The 17,916-nt window shown below is 38.9% G+C and overlaps 1 protein-coding gene across 1 annotated transcript in view; it reads left to right on the top strand.

Annotated features, from left to right (window-relative positions):
- The window catches only part of PIEZO2 (piezo type mechanosensitive ion channel component 2), a 236,417-nt gene extending 218,809 nt beyond the window's left edge, over window positions 1–17,608 (top strand). Inside the window, exons 42-53 of the mRNA XM_058820732.1 lie at window positions 590–722; window positions 1,133–1,280; window positions 1,390–1,604; window positions 3,331–3,489; window positions 4,792–4,939; window positions 7,422–7,610; window positions 8,038–8,130; window positions 9,251–9,423; window positions 10,794–10,910; window positions 12,868–12,947; window positions 14,246–14,414; window positions 15,337–17,608. Of these exons, the coding sequence (XP_058676715.1) occupies window positions 590–722; window positions 1,133–1,280; window positions 1,390–1,604; window positions 3,331–3,489; window positions 4,792–4,939; window positions 7,422–7,610; window positions 8,038–8,130; window positions 9,251–9,423; window positions 10,794–10,910; window positions 12,868–12,947; window positions 14,246–14,414; window positions 15,337–15,589 (1,877 nt within the window). The 3' untranslated portion in view covers window positions 15,590–17,608. The remainder of the gene's footprint in view (window positions 1–589; window positions 723–1,132; window positions 1,281–1,389; window positions 1,605–3,330; window positions 3,490–4,791; window positions 4,940–7,421; window positions 7,611–8,037; window positions 8,131–9,250; window positions 9,424–10,793; window positions 10,911–12,867; window positions 12,948–14,245; window positions 14,415–15,336) is intronic.
- The last annotated feature ends 308 nt before the right edge of the window (window positions 17,609–17,916 follow it).

Consider the following 17,916-nt stretch of genomic DNA (forward strand, 5'->3'; position numbering starts at 1 on the left):
TTCATGTTTGAACACACTCCAAGCCTTCCTAAAGTTCAAATGGAGAGCCATACTTTGTGATTCATTATGTTTTCTAAATGACATTATCCAAAAGCTGGGAAAGGAATGCTCAGTGAGGACCAGATCCAGAAATTCTGGTCCAGCATAATCTCCAGCTAGAGGGAATGCAAAGCACATGTATTTTTCATATCTACATTTGTAGACACTTGAATTGAGAAAATGTTTCTATTAGTTAAATTGAAACAGATTACATGTCCCATCTTGTAAAAAGGGCAGGAATACTGTAGCCTAAATATATATGATACCAATTGAGATGACTGAGTCAGATCAATCAAATACTTGCTGTTATCACTAGTCTACTTTCTCTTTTTATAGCTATTAATCAAGTTTTGATCTGCCAGTGATTAAACCTTTACTGGGTGCTCTCAAGATTTTATCATACTGCGGGAAAAAAAGAAGAATTCATTTCAAAGCTTCTTTCAAATGTGGGAGTCATATGAAATGGAAATCTCAAGATTTATTACTTTCTAACTTTAGTATTTAAACTTTTCTTTTGAATTGACTTCTCTTTTGCTCCCTTTTTTCCCAGGAAGTACCAGTACACGGAACAGCAGTCAGAAGGGAAGCAGTGTGTTAAGCATCAAACAAAAATCTAGAAAAGAGCTTCTCATGGAAAAGTTTCGAGAACAGATGATCAAAGCCAAGGCTTTTACAATTAAAAAGTGAGCAATATGAGGAGTTGTGTGGGTCTGGGGGAGGTTCCAAACAGCAAAGCAGTAAGCCAGCATTTTAAAGGGAGCAGGCTACTACTGATGTTAATTCAAGTGCTTGTTGTACACAGATGTCCCACCAGCTGAACATCAGACAAATCAGCAGTTGTTAAAATAGCATCTGCCTGATAAAAAAGTTAAATGTCCCTTGTGACCTTGGTTGGCTGTGTGTTTTTCTACTGAACAAATCCTAATACAGTGGTTTAGAAGCAATCAGAACAAAGGTCTGGTGTCTCTGCAGTCCTGTGAAGGCTGTGAGAATAGATCTTAGATATCTTTAAAAATATTAATAACACCACACTCAACCTTCTTCAGTGCAAGTTATGTGTTATTAAATCACATTGTGGTCTATGTTGTTTTAGGACTCTCCAGGTGTACATGCCCATCAGACAGTTTTTCTACAATCTTATTCACCCAGACTACAGCGCAGTGACTGATGTGTACGTGCTGATGTTCCTTGCAGATACAGTGGACTTCATCATCATTGTGTTTGGATTTTGGGCTTTTGGGGTACGTCACAGAGGCATCTGTAAATCCTCAGCAGGATTTATGTCTTGTAGATGCTAAATATCGTGCAAGTGTCCTTTTTCCTTGACCATCCTTATATTTTGCTTTTCAGAAACATTCTGCTGCAGCAGATATCACCTCTTCATTATCAGAGGATCAGGTCCCAGAGGCATTTTTGGTGATGGTGCTCATTCAGTTTGGAACCATGGTTGTAGATCGAGCACTGTACCTCAAAAAGACTGTCATGGGAAAAGTCATCTTCCAGGTCATCCTTGTTTTCGGAATACATTTCTGGATGTTCTTTATCTTGCCTGGAGTGACAGAAAGGTATAAGCCTTATAAAGAAACAATATGGGTGGAATACTGATGCTCTACCAAGTTCTTTGTATTTAAATTGGAGATGTTTGTAGCTAGGCTTTGGAATCATGATCAAGTTCCTTTTTTCCTCATTTCTAAGCAGAAAATTGGAATGCATTTCCACAGCAGTAATTGTGGCCAATGTAAGTTTGAGGAAGAATTAGTTATATAGGTACAGAAATATTCTCAGTTTAGGCCAAAATGCAAGCAGGTGAAAGAGAAATTGCCTGTAATTGAGTGATTAGAGCCTTCAGCTGAGACAATGTTGGCCTCTGATCCAATTCCCTGCTCCCAAGACTGCCGCATGCTGCTTTAGAAGAGTGAGTAGAAAATGTCTCCCTCAGAGTAACTTATAACTTAGCACTTTCCTGAAATGTGTGAACTGTGGATTTAAATCTCCTTAAACTGAGGAATGTCTAAAATATGTATCTGTTCTGAAGAGCTAAGTTCTCCCCCCATGCTCCTGCCATGTGGCTCTGGAGGTGATGTAGAGGCTGCCACCCCGCTGCATGAAATTTTTTGTTGCATACCTGGTCAGGCTCACTCCCAAATCTAACATTTTTTATTTACCATTTCATTTTTCATTTAACATTTCATGGCTCAAGAAACTGACCACTTCAGTCTGCAGTGCAGTGGTGTTAAGGTTCCATCCATAGTGTTTGGCTAACTCCCCTTTTCCTACTTTAAGTTGCCTTGAAGAATTTCCCTCACTCCATTTGCTGTCCATGGAAATTGAGTGTATCACCTGGGCACCTTACTCTTCATTAACAGTCAAGTTATTTTACTGGGAAAAAAGAAATAGGTTTATAGTGTAAAAGAAACTGAAAAGTCTGACTTCGTCTAAAAAGAAAGTGAAGTAGCAATTGTGCACAAGTTTGAAAAAAAAATCAGTTTTCAAATGGATCTCTTATCTACTGCACATTGAGAATTGTTAGGAAATTAAATAATTTTGACTTTGTGCTTTTGAGAGATCTATATCAAGTTGTTAATATCAAATCTGCATCCGAAACATCCTGTATTCCTTCTAAGTGAGATTAGAGCCCCCTGCAAATTTCTTAATTAAAATGCTTCTGTGGGATTTAATTGAAAATATTGGGTTATGGCTGGCTGGCAAATGCTGTCCATCATGAGGCATCTGCTGCAGATCCACTGTGCTATTGAATAACAACCAGAATGGCACATGTGAGGAGAGGCTGAGGGTTAGTTCAGTCCAGAGAAGAGAAAGTGAAGAGCTGTCTGAAATATTTGTTGCAATAAGACTTGAGTCAAGCAGAAAATATTTTCAGAGGTCACTCCATCTTAAATTCCTGTACGAGGTGCTGCCGTGAGCACAAGTAGGCGCTAAAGCTGCCTTGATTGAGCCCCTGCCCAGGACTCACAGAGGGCTGAGCCATCATGGGGGCTGAGGAAGGCTGGTCTGTGTTGGGCAGCAAGGGACTTTCAGCATGGAAGGAGAGGGCACTGCCCAAAGCCTTCACTCTTTAGGGAGCCTGAGGTGGCAGTGGATGCTGGTTTTAGACTTTTTCATTCAGTTTCTTTCCAATACTCTTTTAACCCTGCCATGGGATCAGCAACCAAGGCCGTTTCACAGGACCTCAGGAAGGGGAAACTGCCAGGAGCAAAAAACCCATTTCAAGCTAATTTGGTCGAGCACAGATACAAAGCTCATAATTTTCCTTTATCTTTTCCTTTACAGGAAATTTAGCCAGAACACAGTTGCCCAGCTCTGGTATTTTGTGAAATGTGTTTATTTTGGCTTATCAGCTTATCAGATACGCTGCGGATATCCAACTCGTGTTCTTGGCAACTTCCTCACAAAAAGTTATAACTATGTCAACCTGTTCTTATTTCAAGGGTAAGCACAGACTTACTGCCTTTTTTTCTTTCTTTTGTGTAATAAGGATCTGCTGTAGCAAAATGCTGGGGTTATTAATGACTTTTCTTCACAGACTGCTGGAAATAAGACAGTAAATTTTGCACAGCACTCTCTGTATATGCCATATGTCCCCTGTAGTCCACAAGAAAAAGAAAAATCTATTTCTAGAAGGCAAACTTCATAAAATTCCATCTCTTGGTCTGAAACCAGAAGCCTGATATGCCAGTCAGCCATTCAGTACCCTATGAAATAAATAGACATTTTTAACACTTCTAAGAAATTACCTTTGTGGACAGAAATAGAGGCTACATATTGTACAAGAAAACAGGTAATGTTATTAGTTCTACAGTCCTAAAAAGTAGTAAGGTGTCAAATCCCAAAGAAACCTTTGGAGCAGGTCTACCTGCTGTACCTCAGCAGGTGAAAGGAATGGAGTGAAAGACAACACACCTGAGAAATTGGAACTTAAAAATAAGCACAAAAGAAAAGATGTTTGCTTTGAGAAGTGTTGCACATTTGCAACTCCTCAGGAGTTAGGGCAAGGAACAGGTGCAGCATTACCTTGGAGTGAAAGGTGGTTTTACACAAGCAGACCACGTCCTCCATTTACACTGTTACAGTGGCCTTGTGATTAAGTCAGTTTGAAGCATATGTGTAATTCACAGAAAAAAATTGAACCATTTCAGCCTTTTCACAGTATTTGCAGTATGAGCTTCTTGCATTCCAAGTAAAAGTTACAGAAGAAAGCTTTCCTCACATGAAATACTCTTTAAAGTATGGGACTAGGAAAGGGAATGATGCCCAGTGAACTGCTGCTCATTGCGCGTTGATTTCCTGTTGATTCCCACCTTCTTCTGCTGTTTAATCCTGAGGCACAAAGCCCAGTTCCAAATGCAGCAGAGGGCTGCCCACCTACTGCAAAGATGCCATGCAACACTTGGTGTAAGAAGGTGTAAGAAGGTGAATCCTACCATCCTGTAGGAAACAGGTGCTCCTCTCCCAGGTCAGAGGAATCTAGGAAATCTTGTACTATTCCATCAGGGGCTCAATCACAATTATGGACACCATGATGCATAAGCATACTTATGGCCTGGCAAGAAGATCTAGAGTAAAACAAGCTATGGCAATTTCAGGATGTGATTGCATTTGTGTTTACAGAATCCCCAGTTAAGCTCTTTTCGTGTTGTCTTAATTCTCCCTCTTGTCATATATACACTTGCTGTGCTTGTTTGATGTGATGCCTCTGTTTCTGACAAGTTACCTGCTGTGGTCTCCCTTCAGGTTCCGCCTGGTTCCATTTTTGACTGAGCTGAGAGCAGTAATGGACTGGGTTTGGACTGACACCACTCTCAGTCTTTCCAGCTGGATCTGTGTTGAAGATATCTATGCTCATATATTCATCCTGAAGTGTTGGCGAGAGTCAGAAAAAGTAAGGAAACCCCATATGAGTGATTCAGACCTTCTCTTCCCCCATGCAGGAGGGAAGAGAAATAATCATGAGTCCCTAAATAATTGAGGAATCCACCACAAAAAGTTTGTTGGAAGATATGCCTGGCACTTGTGTTCAGAAATATCCAGACTGCTGGGTACTTTATGTTAGCTGGCAGCTGCTGTGAATGAAACTTCAAACGGTTTCTCTTTTGTGCCCAGCTGATTTTTCCACAATTAACGTGAACTCCAGAAGCGTGTGCCTGCTGGCTTAATTGCATGCCTGGGTTTCAAGGCTGGGGTTGGAAGTCCTGGTATTCCCACAGTCACACACAACTAAATGAGTAACCTGGAGTAGCACCGAAGCTGCAGCTGAGGAGAAAGCTCAGTAAAAGGAAGAGCTCATGCCCTGCAGTGTAGGGACACTGGGTTCATGTAACTATAGAGGGAATTCAGCTGACTCCTTTATTCCAGGAGAGTCCCTGCACATCCAGAACTAAACTGCAGGCCAGATAAACCCACCATTTGTCTCACTGAAATTTCAGTCTCTTTAAATCATTTAAGCTTCAGTTCAAATTAAACTTGCAAATTCTGGATTCTTTGTAACTGCTATAAAGATTGCAACCATATGCTTGCTCATTTTGCCAATTTTAAAAATATATTAAACATTATTTTAAGAGTGACCAAACCAGTCAGAAATTCTACATCTGTATTGAAGTGGATTTACTTTTAAGTGTTACTGACGTATTTCTACTTTTATTATAATCCTGTCTCTTAATGGCAATGGCTTTCTAAGTATATCACATAGATTAACTCAGTGCTACAGTGCACACAAATCATGCATATAGGCTTTTTCTCTGTGACTCCCACTTCTGCCATGAATGGAAGGAGTTCTGAAGAACTTCAGGAGTTGGGGAAGTAATAACCCAGCTCTACTTTGACTGTCTATCTCATCGCATATTTTTATGCTACAATTCACATGATGTGTAGCAGAGATCTGACATGGGAGGATTCCCATGTCTAAGCTAGCATGTATGTTCTAATGCCATACAGAAAACTAACTGTGTTACAACTTTGCAAGTATTGTTGAAGGTACATTTGTTCTCTCTCTCTCACTGAGGGGAATGCCTAAGTATTTGGACTGCTAGAGTCCCACTGAGATGTTCTGTAACATCATTAGAAATGCCTGAACTAATATCTTCCAGACAAATAACAACAACAACAACAACAACAACAATAATAATAATAATAATAATAATAATAATAATAATAATAATAATAATAATAATAATAATACTCCTGCTGATCTTGATAGGATATTTTAATGAAAATACTATTCTGTAGGATGAGACAAATTACTTGATACACTGCTTCTGAAAAGTAAATAATTGGTTTTAAATAAAGCATTGTATTACAAATGTAATATTCTCATAGGGCTTTATGGATTCATGTTGCAAAGCAAGAACAATTTCCTGAAAGCCAGGTTCCTGGGGTGTTTGAGGTGCAGTGCAGTACAGTGCATATTTATTTTGCACATGTGGTATGCAATTCATGGAGGATATGCTACGAAACACTGTGGAGTTAAACCACAGTAAAAGAATTACACCAAAATAAATTACAGTGAAAGTAAGACATTTTACAGGATGGCGAGAGTATTAAGAGTATTCAATCATGAGCCAAATAGTGGAGGACAGGAATTATGGGCAAGGCAGAACAGACATGCCATGTGATTTGCTTTGAAGGGAGAAGAAAAGCAGTCATTTTGTCCTCAGAAGCTAAGAAAGAGAAGGTTGTTACATCAGCAACAACATTTTTAACATTAGTTAATTGGAGTCAGTGTAGAAACAGATTGGATCAAGCCTGTGAGCTCTTAGAAATACTCTAAGTGAGGTGTGAAATGATTGTGGGGGTAGAGCAATATCAGAAATTTTACTGATTGTTTATGTCAGTTGCTGGCAAACAGTTTTCCTGCTCCCCCCATCTGCCACAATATACAGTTTGCAGCATTTCAAGACCTGCAAGAGGAAGTCTGCCTTAAGGAGTTCTGTGATAAAACTTTTCAGAAGTGCAAATACAAGAAAGTGGGTCCCTCATTATAGCAGTTTCTGGAATAAATTGTTGTATCACTGTTTCAGGTATTATTTTATATTTTGTTCTTGTGAGTTCATGCTAGCACTTAAACAAAAAAAATCAAATTATCCTATCTAAAGTCTTCTTTTTTTATGATTGTGAAGAATCAAAATCACAGAGGTTTACAATATTTTTCACACTGGACGCACATTTTGGGTTCACTTGTCACTTCTCTCTGTTGCCATCAGAAATTGGGTGCCTGTGCAGGTTTGGCTAAAAAAATTTCAAAATAGCTGTTGTGATACGGGGTAGCAAATTACCACAAGAGATGGGAAGCCTTAAGATGATTATATATTCACCCATCAAATCTCTTGATAGAAGAGACGTTACCATACTGCTGTTTGCTTTTGCAGAGATATCCCCAACCAAGAGGCCAGAAGAAAAAGAAAGTTGTGAAGTATGGAATGGGTGGCATGATTATCGTCTTGCTGATTTGTATTGTCTGGTTCCCACTGCTCTTCATGTCTTTAATCAAATCTGTTGCAGGCATCACCAACAAGCCTCTAGATGTATCAATCACAATAACTCTAGGAGGTTATCAGGTAAAAAAGAAGAAACACTGAAAGCAATCTCTGTTTTTTGCATTATATTTCCTTGTGCCATTTCTTCTTCCTTCCATTCAATTGAACCCTCCTTCTTTATGCAAGGTACCTGGCAAGCCTCCATAAATGACCCCTTCTGGGTTTAAAGATATGTTAGTTTATCACTGATGTAAAATATTATCCTCATTTTCAAGTCAAAACCAGCCTCTACTGCCAGTGGAAACTGAATAAATTATCCTACAGGTCCACATGGTGGATATAAGGTAATTGTAGGCAGCTTGCATCTCACAGGAAGGAGATTATAACATTGTCTTGTTGAATAGAGTGCCATAATTGTCTTGGACTGTGATGCACAGGATGCTGGACTGTGTATGTAGCAGCCAATGTGAAGTAAATGTGATAAGCATGTGTTCTTTTTTTTTCCCAGCCTATTTTTACCATGAGTGCTCAGCAGAATCAGCTCAAAAGTTTGGATCCGAGTGAGTTCAATGACTTTATGAGAAGCTATAGGGGTAACACTGTAAGTGAAAAGTAGAATACCTAATTTCTTAAAAATGTGTGCATGTTTCCATGGAGGCCTTTTGTGAGTTTTGTTTGTGTAGTTGTAAGTGGTCATCAGTACTGTCATCAATTGGAAGGTATTTCTATAAAGAGGATTTGCATGAAAAAAAGTTCAGACACATAATTTGTCAGGACAGTGCTGGGTTATGGTGAGACAAGCTACCATTAATGCAGCCATCTTTGCACAAAATCCTGGAAGGCAGAAACCCTAATTGTCCTGTTGTCTGAATGAAATCCTCTCCTCTAAATGACCCAAACCTGCAGGAGATGTGATGCTGTTTGTGTACTGCCAAAGAAAATGTGCTGGGGACAAAGCAATGCCTTATGCACTTTTAAGCCCTATGCTCCTTTCTAGAGCACACATCTTTCACCTTCCAGTGGGGAATGGTGGTGCTGTCAAAAGAAAGTGTGCATAGCCTAGAAATTTTTTGACATAAAAATGTCCAAAAAAAAGCATTTAAGCATAGTCTTAGTGTTTAATGGAGCAACACGCCCAGTTTCCACAAGTTTCTACAGGAAAAGGACTAGTAGTTAGTAGGAGCTATTGTATTGCTAATGTAACTAACATTTGATCAGATATAACTTTAAAAGAAGTGCTTGCTACTAGCTCATTAAAGAATTTGATATTAGAATTTGATCTTAGATCCTACCACATAGCCCATGTATAGTAGCACTAATATTGTAACCTAGATGCATTTGGAAGTTGCGAGGTTCTAGTTGGTTCATCCTTCGCAGACACTTTTCTTTGCAGGAAGATACTTAACAAAAGACAGAGTAAAATTTTAACTCAAGTTTAAATAGCCTCTACAGAGTTTGTTTCATGAACTCTTAGACTCGCTTTAGCCAACATGGCCATCAAACAATGAGGCCATTTTTGTTTTGCCTTTTTAGCTTGGCTATATTTTGTTGATTCCCCTTCCTATCTCAAGCCCCAGTTGGTACCTGAGGAAATTATCAGTGCACACTACTGCACTTACAATTAATCAAACATTTAAAAATCTGTCTGACAGGGAAATGTGGTTCTGTGTCTTGTGAATATCACTGCACTGAAATTTTCTTTTCCTCTTCTGCACCTACAGGCTGCCTTGCAGTTTCTAGAGGGCTATGCAAGAGAAGATATAACTCGAGCAGACCTGGAGGGAAATTCAAACTCTTTGTGGACCATCAGCCCTCCCAGCAGAAATAAAATGATACAGGGACTTAGAGACTTAAATGCTGATTTCACTTTAGTTATTTCATGGACCATTCAGAGGTAATTAAACACAGTTATTATGAGGTGGATGGATCATTTGCCAAGCATTAGCTCAGTAGAACAGGTCCACATTGCATTTTTGGTTTGGTTGTTTAGCAAATTCTATTGTATGGCAGAGCAAAAAAACAGAGTAGGAGGGAGAGAGCCAGAGAGAAGTCAGTTTTGTTACCTATGAAAACATTTGTTGCCTGCAGTTGTCAAAAAATAAAGAAGTGGAGCCACTAGCAAATAGATTATTTAAAATGTCCAGGTGGAATTTTCAATGGGATTTGACAGTAAGGAAGAAAAAGCAATAATTTTTTATCCAGTTTTAGGTGGGGATGTTCCAATTAACTGCCCTTAACAACAACCTTGCTAACATTTATGGAAAGTGTATTCACTTAGACCTAGTTAAGGCAGAAAACCTATGAGGAAATACAAACAGAAGTTCTTCATCCTCTTATTAAGGGAGTCCGGAAGTGACACCAACAATTTTTATGTGCAAATACCATAACAATGGCACAGATCCATTTTGTTAAGACCTTTGCTCATGTGAGCTTTCTTTGGCCCCAGTGAACTGACTTTACAATGAAGTTCTTGAAAGAGACAGCCTGGGGTATAAAGTTTTTGCACTCAGGCTAGAGCACACCCAGTCACCAAGGTCATTTGCTGGCTACTGTCTGCCAGATGGGGTTCCTGTACATTACTGGATTAAATTGGAGTTAAGTCATCACTCTGTGGAATCCAAGTTCCTTTGCACCCTCCTTATTTACATGTTTCCTTGGAAGTAGAAGCTGGATTGTTGAAAGACTATGCACAAGAAGCAAGTCAGTCTATTTGCTGTGGGAGCTCTGGACATGCTGGCTCCGTTCTTCCACAGTCAGAAATAGGCTTGTAATGAATTTAATGCAACTTTAGTTGACATCCCCCACCCCGCGCCCCCTTATTTCCCTAGAATCAGTGGCTATTAACTAGTGAATTACATCACTCCATCATTTCTGAGCCTCACATTAATTTTTAGTTCTGCTACTGAGTTTGCCCATATGCTTCCATGGCTACAAGCATTCATACACTAGTGCAAGGCGACATTTTTCACCCTCAAATTGTATCTTGTGGGATACGCTGTGAACGCGAATGACTGAAAATGTTCTGGGCTTACCACAGTGACCTTCTGCCTGACTGCTCCCTTTCTTCTAGGCCAGGAGGCCATGAGCAGCAGTAAGGTGGTCCTGTTGTGTCACAGAGGCAGCATACATTTTTACAAAGGCTTTCTGCCATTGCACATCATCTGCCACGGGTGTTTCTCTGCAGCCCGCAGCAGCTGCCTCACCCATCTTAGGTTATGCTCTCATTGTAGGTTCTCAATGTGTTTTCCCTTTTACTTACAACAGGAATCTCTCCCTTGGTGCCAAGTCTGAAATAGCATCAGATAAACTTACCTTCCCACTAAAAACACATACCAGAATAGATATTGCTAACATGATGGCTGAAAATCAACCGGAACAGGTGTAAGTTATTTTCTTTTTCTATTTATATGCAAACTTTCCCCTTTGAAGCCTGATGTCCCAAGGTGGCCAAGCTTGTGCAAATGTTTCATTTGTCTGCCCATCTATCCCCCTCTAATAACAGATGCCAACAGCACTGAAACCAAGTAATAGTAATATTAAAGGTGAAAACTTGTTTCCTATTATAAATATAGGCTGAGAGGACCCAGAACAAAGGATCATCAACAACAAGCATGGTGAATCTGTTAGTAACTTTTCTTTGATTTTTTGGATAAGCACAAGTTCAGTATATTCTTAGTTCAACTCATCTTTGAGTTACATAAGTCCAACTTGATCTGAGGATGTTGTATTGAAGATTTTTTTTTCTAAATAAATATCCAGACTGTATCTCACATTGTTACCCCTGAATAGTACTAGATTGGCAAGGAAGTGTTAAATCACTGCAGTCAAAGGGTAACATCTGCAGTCATTTCTGACATCAGACCTTTTCCTGTGATGGAAATGCACAAGGCATGCACTTCATATAAATATCAAACATTATTCTACAGATATATCCTTATAGCATTAACCATAGTGGTGACTTCTTTTAGATCTGAAAAGAGTCTGGCTCTTCCTCTTCCACCTTCTCACTGGGGATTACATTACAGCAGTGGCTTCTAAGTACTGCTAAGCCAACACATCATCCCTGAAGGCCACTTGATCTGATTTGTGGCCAAAGGAGTTGAAAAGTTTAAGCTGAGACCAACTGAGATTGTGAAAACTCTGAGGGGTTCTGATCTGTTAGTAGGTAGAAATTAGATTTGCCTTTCCTGTGCACAGCTGTTTTTCTGCACCCACACACACTCATACATACAGACTGCTATTGCACATGTGATCATTGCAATTAAAAATACTGCATGCCTCTTTTCTGCTGTGTGAAGATACAGCAATATTTCCTGAGGTGATGCAGGGCCACAGAGGGTAGATTTTTCTCATTTGTGGGAAGAATTTATTAATTCATAATTCTCTCTTTGCAAAAGGCAAGCAGTAACGTAGACAATATAGCTGCATTTGCCTGTCTTGCAGTAGTTTTGTAGATTTAAGGTTTTTTTACTTGGTCATAAAGGAGAAATGGTTGTGATAGCTATTAGCCATTCAGATGCTTCTGCAGGAGGCTTTCTGCCACCTCTGCTGGGACAATTCAGCTGCTGACCTTTTCTTGGGCCTGTTGGAGTGATCAGAAGGGATTTTCAATTGCCACCCTTTTCTTCCTCAGCCTGGTGTATGCAATGTAGCCAAGTGTCACAGGATTTATCTGAGAGCTCCTCTTCCCTGGAATTTTTCAGAATTTCCCTGGAATTTGAGGAAAATGTTAGGACAGTGTCTCTGCTTTTAATGAAACGTGTCTCCCTCTAGATACTGGTAATTTGTTCCCATTCAAGATTATTTGATTTTGAGTCCAGTAGAAGAACTTTTACAAACATCTTTCTTTAGATGTTTGAAATCCGCCTAAAAGCTGTGAAAATATTTCCCAATGAAAAATTCTGGCAAAAATTCTCATTCTTTTCAGGTGTTATTATTAAAACACCACCTTGCAATTCTGAAATAATAGCTGTGCTCACAACATATTTTTCTAGCTTGTTTACTACTGGCAATATGCTGCCTTTATTATATACTTTATTGCTGACTGTAAAAGCAGCTTTGTTTAAACAAAATATAAAGTCTGCATTCCATGCAAACACACGTGCCCCAGCTATGTGGAATTCATGGTGTGTGAATGGTGGCGTTATGGACAGAACTCTCTGCTGAAGTTCTGAAAAAACATAGCTGAAAAATCCAGTTAATTTTCAGATGTGACACCTGAACACTATAAAGTCATAACTTAAGAATCACTGGGAACTCTGTATAGCACTGTTAGGTGTTTCTAAATTATTTTAGAGGTATAAAAATATGAAATATTTGATTTCTCACTTTTTTCCAGAACATTAGAGGAAGTTTATCCATACTACATCAAGGCTCCGAGTGATTCTCTGGCAAAACCCATAAAGCAGCTATTGAAAGGTATGTCTCCAGACCATGGAAAACAGAGTATGGTTTAAAGAAGTGCAAGGCAGCACTCACACTTGTATATTCACAGCTGCTATGGGGCACCTCAGTGTTGAATGCACTTAAAATGGTTTTTACTTGGTGTCTGCAAGCTTGAGGACAGATAAGGTAATAATACAGTATAAGGCAGAAATGCATGTCCACGTATTCTAGCTTGAATTTAACAGTAATGACTCTAAGGATGAAGTCCATCTTCTTCAAGTCTATTTTAGGAACTCTTTTCCTTTGTTTTATGTGTAAGTGATTACAAGTTCACTTCTCCACATCTCCCTGCTACCTTACTGTGAACAGTCAGTAGTTTTGTATGTCTGCAAATGCAGCTCCTCAGCTTAAATAATAACACTGCATTATTTTTATGGATTTCCAAGCTATTCCTTCCTTATTGGCTACAAAGAATCCACTTTAAATAACTCATTGAAATTCAGAATTCATCCAGGTACTCACAGACATACAGAATACGTGCACCCATGCACATACATACATGTGAAAAACCTTTTGGGTTGGAATAGTAGGAACAAGTCTTTATCCAAGAGCAATTTTCTCAACAGAGGCTACATTTGGAGTTTGGATGTAATAGTAGTAGTGCTATGTAGTATGTTCTTGTCAAGGTTCACCAAGAAAAATAATTCTGAACTCAGCTCTGTGAGTAGAAATAAGTTATTTCTTCTAGAGTGCTTCACTGTCATTGTTCAGGTCCCTAATCAGAGTTTCTTTGAAAGGGCTTTAATGTATACACTGCTAATGCACTCTCAGGAGGACCAGAGTTCATCTCCTGTCTGTGTGATCAGTATGCATAAAACAGGATATCACCCTTTTGTTGGCACAAGAGAATAATATCTTTTATATCAGACACAAATGGTTTATGGTGATAGCTTCCCTTTAAGACACAAAAGCTAACTGCTACCCTTCCAGGTTCAATGTGTTTCTGTAAGTATGAAATGCAGAAGTGATGAGTGCTATTGATATTTTGGCCTGAAAATACCAAAATTATTTGACAGTTGTACAGAAGAGTATGTAGGTGATATGAAACATTTTACATATTTAATGCAGATTCAGATCAGATTTGCAGAAGAAAAACCACAGAAGTCTGGGTTTTATAGTTTTGTATACAGAAATAATGTAAAATGGAGTTGAAGAATTTTGCTTCTGCATTGTTCAGTCATTTTATAATGCAGATGTTTGAAGTATCTTTCTCAAAATTTTTGATTTTTTCAATTTTTGTTGTGTATATATTAACACTTTTTTTTCAATAGACTGCAAGTGGGAAAATATTACAGTTTCCCTTGTCAAAAATGCATCTGAAGAATGGTGGGTTTTGAATCAGCTTGGAAAAAGACATAAAACACCTCATGAGAGTCTTGAACTCTTCATATTCAGTGATAAAGTCAGTCCACCAAGCCTTGGATTCTTGGCTGGTTATGGGTAAGAGGAAATCTTTACCTAAAATTAAATAAATCACATAAGATAGAAGTAGAAGTGACTATTTGCTGGTTTGGGGGTATATTGTTTGTCGTTGTTGTAGTGTTTGAACATTACAACATTTTGAAAAGGGGTTTTGTGAGATTTTCAAATCCATGTCTATTAATATTATCTGTAGAAGGATTAATATTTGCAAGGTTAGTATTACCCCTGATAACTGCTCTCCAGTGGGAATAAAAACAGAAGCACCCTTCACACCAATTTCCTACTGAAGAGAAAAACCTCAAAATATGTTAGTTCAGCTGCAGGTCAAGTTCTGCCTGAACTCTGGCTGGTTTTGGTGCCTTCCCAATCTTGTAGCCAGGACCCTGGGTGTGAAAGAGTTATGAAATACATCTCCACAGACAGAGGAAGGCATGAGACTAAGCATTCCCAGGAGATACACTCTTCTGGTAGGATCTTGGAGAAGTCCCCATAGAAAGATTATCAGGGTAAATGTTAGTTTGTCACCAGCTACATATACCTTAATAAAAAATATTTGAATCAGCTTGGAAAAAGACAAAAAACACATTTAATAAAAAATATTAAATATTAAACGTGACAGATTATTTGCTTTTAGCTGCTGTCAGATTTCCAATTGTGACTTCCAAGCTGTAGCAGGCAGGACATGTGACCATCAGCAACTGAGGTCAAAGAATTTTAGTCAGCCGCTAAACAGCAGTCAGCTGTTTATGATTCCAGATTTGTGAGATGTTTGAAGAGATCTTATTTTCCTTCATCCTGTGGCACAGCAGAAACATGACCCTAATTAGAAATTGACGTTCAGCCCACTGACAGACTACAGTTAGCCGTGTGGATGAGCTTCCTCACACCTGGCTGCCCTTTCATGAGGCACAATTTGAACTCTTCCTTTCTTTCTTTTCAGCATTATGGGATTGTATGCCTCAGTTGTCCTGGTGATAGGGAAGTTTGTCCGTGAATTCTTCAGTGGGATCTCTCACTCCATCATGTTTGAGGAGCTGCCCAATGTAGACCGAATCCTGAAGCTGTGCACTGACATTTTCCTGGTGCGAGAGACTGGAGAACTGGAACTAGAGGAAGACCTGTACGCCAAACTAATATTCCTGTACCGCTCACCAGAGACTATGATCAAGTGGACTAGGGAAAAAACTAATTGATCTCTTTGGCATCACACTGCAAATCAAGTTGGTTAAATCTGAATTTTAAAGGAAAAAGAAAAAAAGCACAATATTCTCTTAAGAGTTAAGCCTTTTATAGCTGGGTAGCAATGATTTTTCACTGAAGGAATCCTGGAAGCTACGGCCTTAGGAATCCATGCTGCCTTTCAAATTAAGGATCAACAGTGAAGAAGGTTGAATGATTTGTTGTTTTTAATGTGCCACTCCTCTACAATCTGGGGACTGCTTTGTAATTTAATCAGCAAAAAGTTTGCATCTTTGTCTGGCTAATTTAATTTTCCAGACAACCATTACACCTTAGAGAGAAACAAAAGGAGTGAACCCACAGATGACTCCAGTGTACCTTCTTAATCCTCTCTGGAGCCTCACAGTTTGGATTGTGCAATATGCTGTTGTACATCACTGACTTTCAAGCTACAGTAATGGGACACTGACGAGCCTTCAGGACACCCAGCACCCAGGGCCACAATGGGAACTGAAGACATTCTAGCCATACCCATTTGTAGAAAAGTAGAGGTTTTGATGTACAAAGGACACTGTGGACAAGCCTCTGTCAGCAAAAAAAGTAAAAACAAGTCAGAAAACAAGTAACAGTCTCTTGAAATGCCTTATTTTATTTGTACAGATCACATGAGACATTTCCACCAAACATAATGACTTTTCTCAGGAAAAAGCAACTGAAACTTGACACTTTGTCAAGATTAACTAATGGCTAGAATAATTATTGAATTCTGGGGTGTTCTGCTGGGCCATTCTCTTCAGCATTACTGCTTTCCATTGGATGAGAAAAGAAAGTGAAATCAATGACCTAATGTGCTACTTCATTTCTTATAACCCTTTAAAGACTGAGTAGTGTGTGCTTCTCTCTGCTCCCCATGACATGCTTTTTCCCATTTCGATGATTTAAGGCAACTCTTGTTTTGCTGTTAGCTGATACTCTTCTTCCAGTGTTTCAGGTATACAAAAATGTTTACATGTTCCAAGTCACATTTTTACATCTGAGACGGTTTTTTTTTTTAAGTTCCCAAATACAGACATACATATGAGCTTGAGAAATGCCCTTTTTTTTTTAATTGCTATTATTAGTGAAGCAAATGGCTCATTGCAGCATGAAAATTTACAATTGCAATGTAGGTTTCTTTCCATGTCAAAAAAAAAAAAAAACCTGAGAAAAAAAGTAATTGAGTGGGTAGGGTATGTTAAAAGGATACACTTGTAGTTTTGATTCAGTAATGACTTAAAGCACATGTTGCAAAGTCATTTTAGAAGTATTTTTTCCTCTGCCTTTTTACATGAAATGGGAAAAATTTGACATTCTTCTTAATCTGTGACAAATAAATCTCTTTCTTGTAGTTAGCTGCTATTTATTATATGAATGATTAGTTAATCACCAGAAAGAAACTAACATAATTTGCTGGCACATTTTACTGCAGAACTTCATAAAACAGCACAACTAAATGAAGTTGAAACATACTCTGCTGAGTGCTTCCATGACAAATGCTGTCACATCCATTCTATACTGTGAAAACTAACACTTTGAGCACCTTGACGTGCACAAAATAAAATCTGCTTCATGATATTGTAACAATAAAATAATTTGATGACTGGAACTCACTGGAAGACAACCTGATTTCCTCTGAAGTGAAAAGGTGGCTGCTCATGTACCCAGGCAGCATTCCCCCCTGCAAAGTTTTGCTCCATTTCTTCCATAGGTCCTGTGAATGAAAATTGAAATATACAGGGCAGCCCTGACATAGCACTCGGGGATGCTAAAATGTCTTTTATAGTTGGATGGATCCTCACCTGGGTGTTCAGTGATTTTAAGGAGATGAACACTGGAAGGAGAAGTGTGAAGGATGCAGTGTGTTTCTAAAGGTACCAGCCAGCCAGAACCATGCTGGCCACAGTTGGTCCCAGCTCCCTTCCTGGTTCCTTCTCTTCAACAGGCACTTCCTTTTTGTTGGGAAAAATCTGTCTTCAGAACGAGCTGTACAGTTATTTGGGCTTTGCAAAAAATGTGCTGCTCTTTCTTTCATGGATTGATCAAACTTTGAAAATAAAAGGATTCTTCTGTTGTTTTTTTTTTTTTTTTTTTTAATTTATTTCTTTTTAAAACAGCCTATAGTCAAATCACTGATCTGGACTGGGTAGCTACCTGCAAAGGGTGAGGAGTGTACCAGACCATCCTTTGAGCCCAGCTGTCCAGAAAAAGTTGAACTGGCAGCCAATTTCCAGGGGCATTCTAGGTGGTCAGTACTGGGACCAGTACCATCTAACATCTTTATTAACATCCTGGAGGACACAGC

Source organism: Ammospiza caudacuta, chromosome 1, assembly GCF_027887145.1.
Source record: "Ammospiza caudacuta isolate bAmmCau1 chromosome 1, bAmmCau1.pri, whole genome shotgun sequence".
NCBI classification, from domain to species: domain Eukaryota; kingdom Metazoa; phylum Chordata; class Aves; order Passeriformes; family Passerellidae; genus Ammospiza; species Ammospiza caudacuta.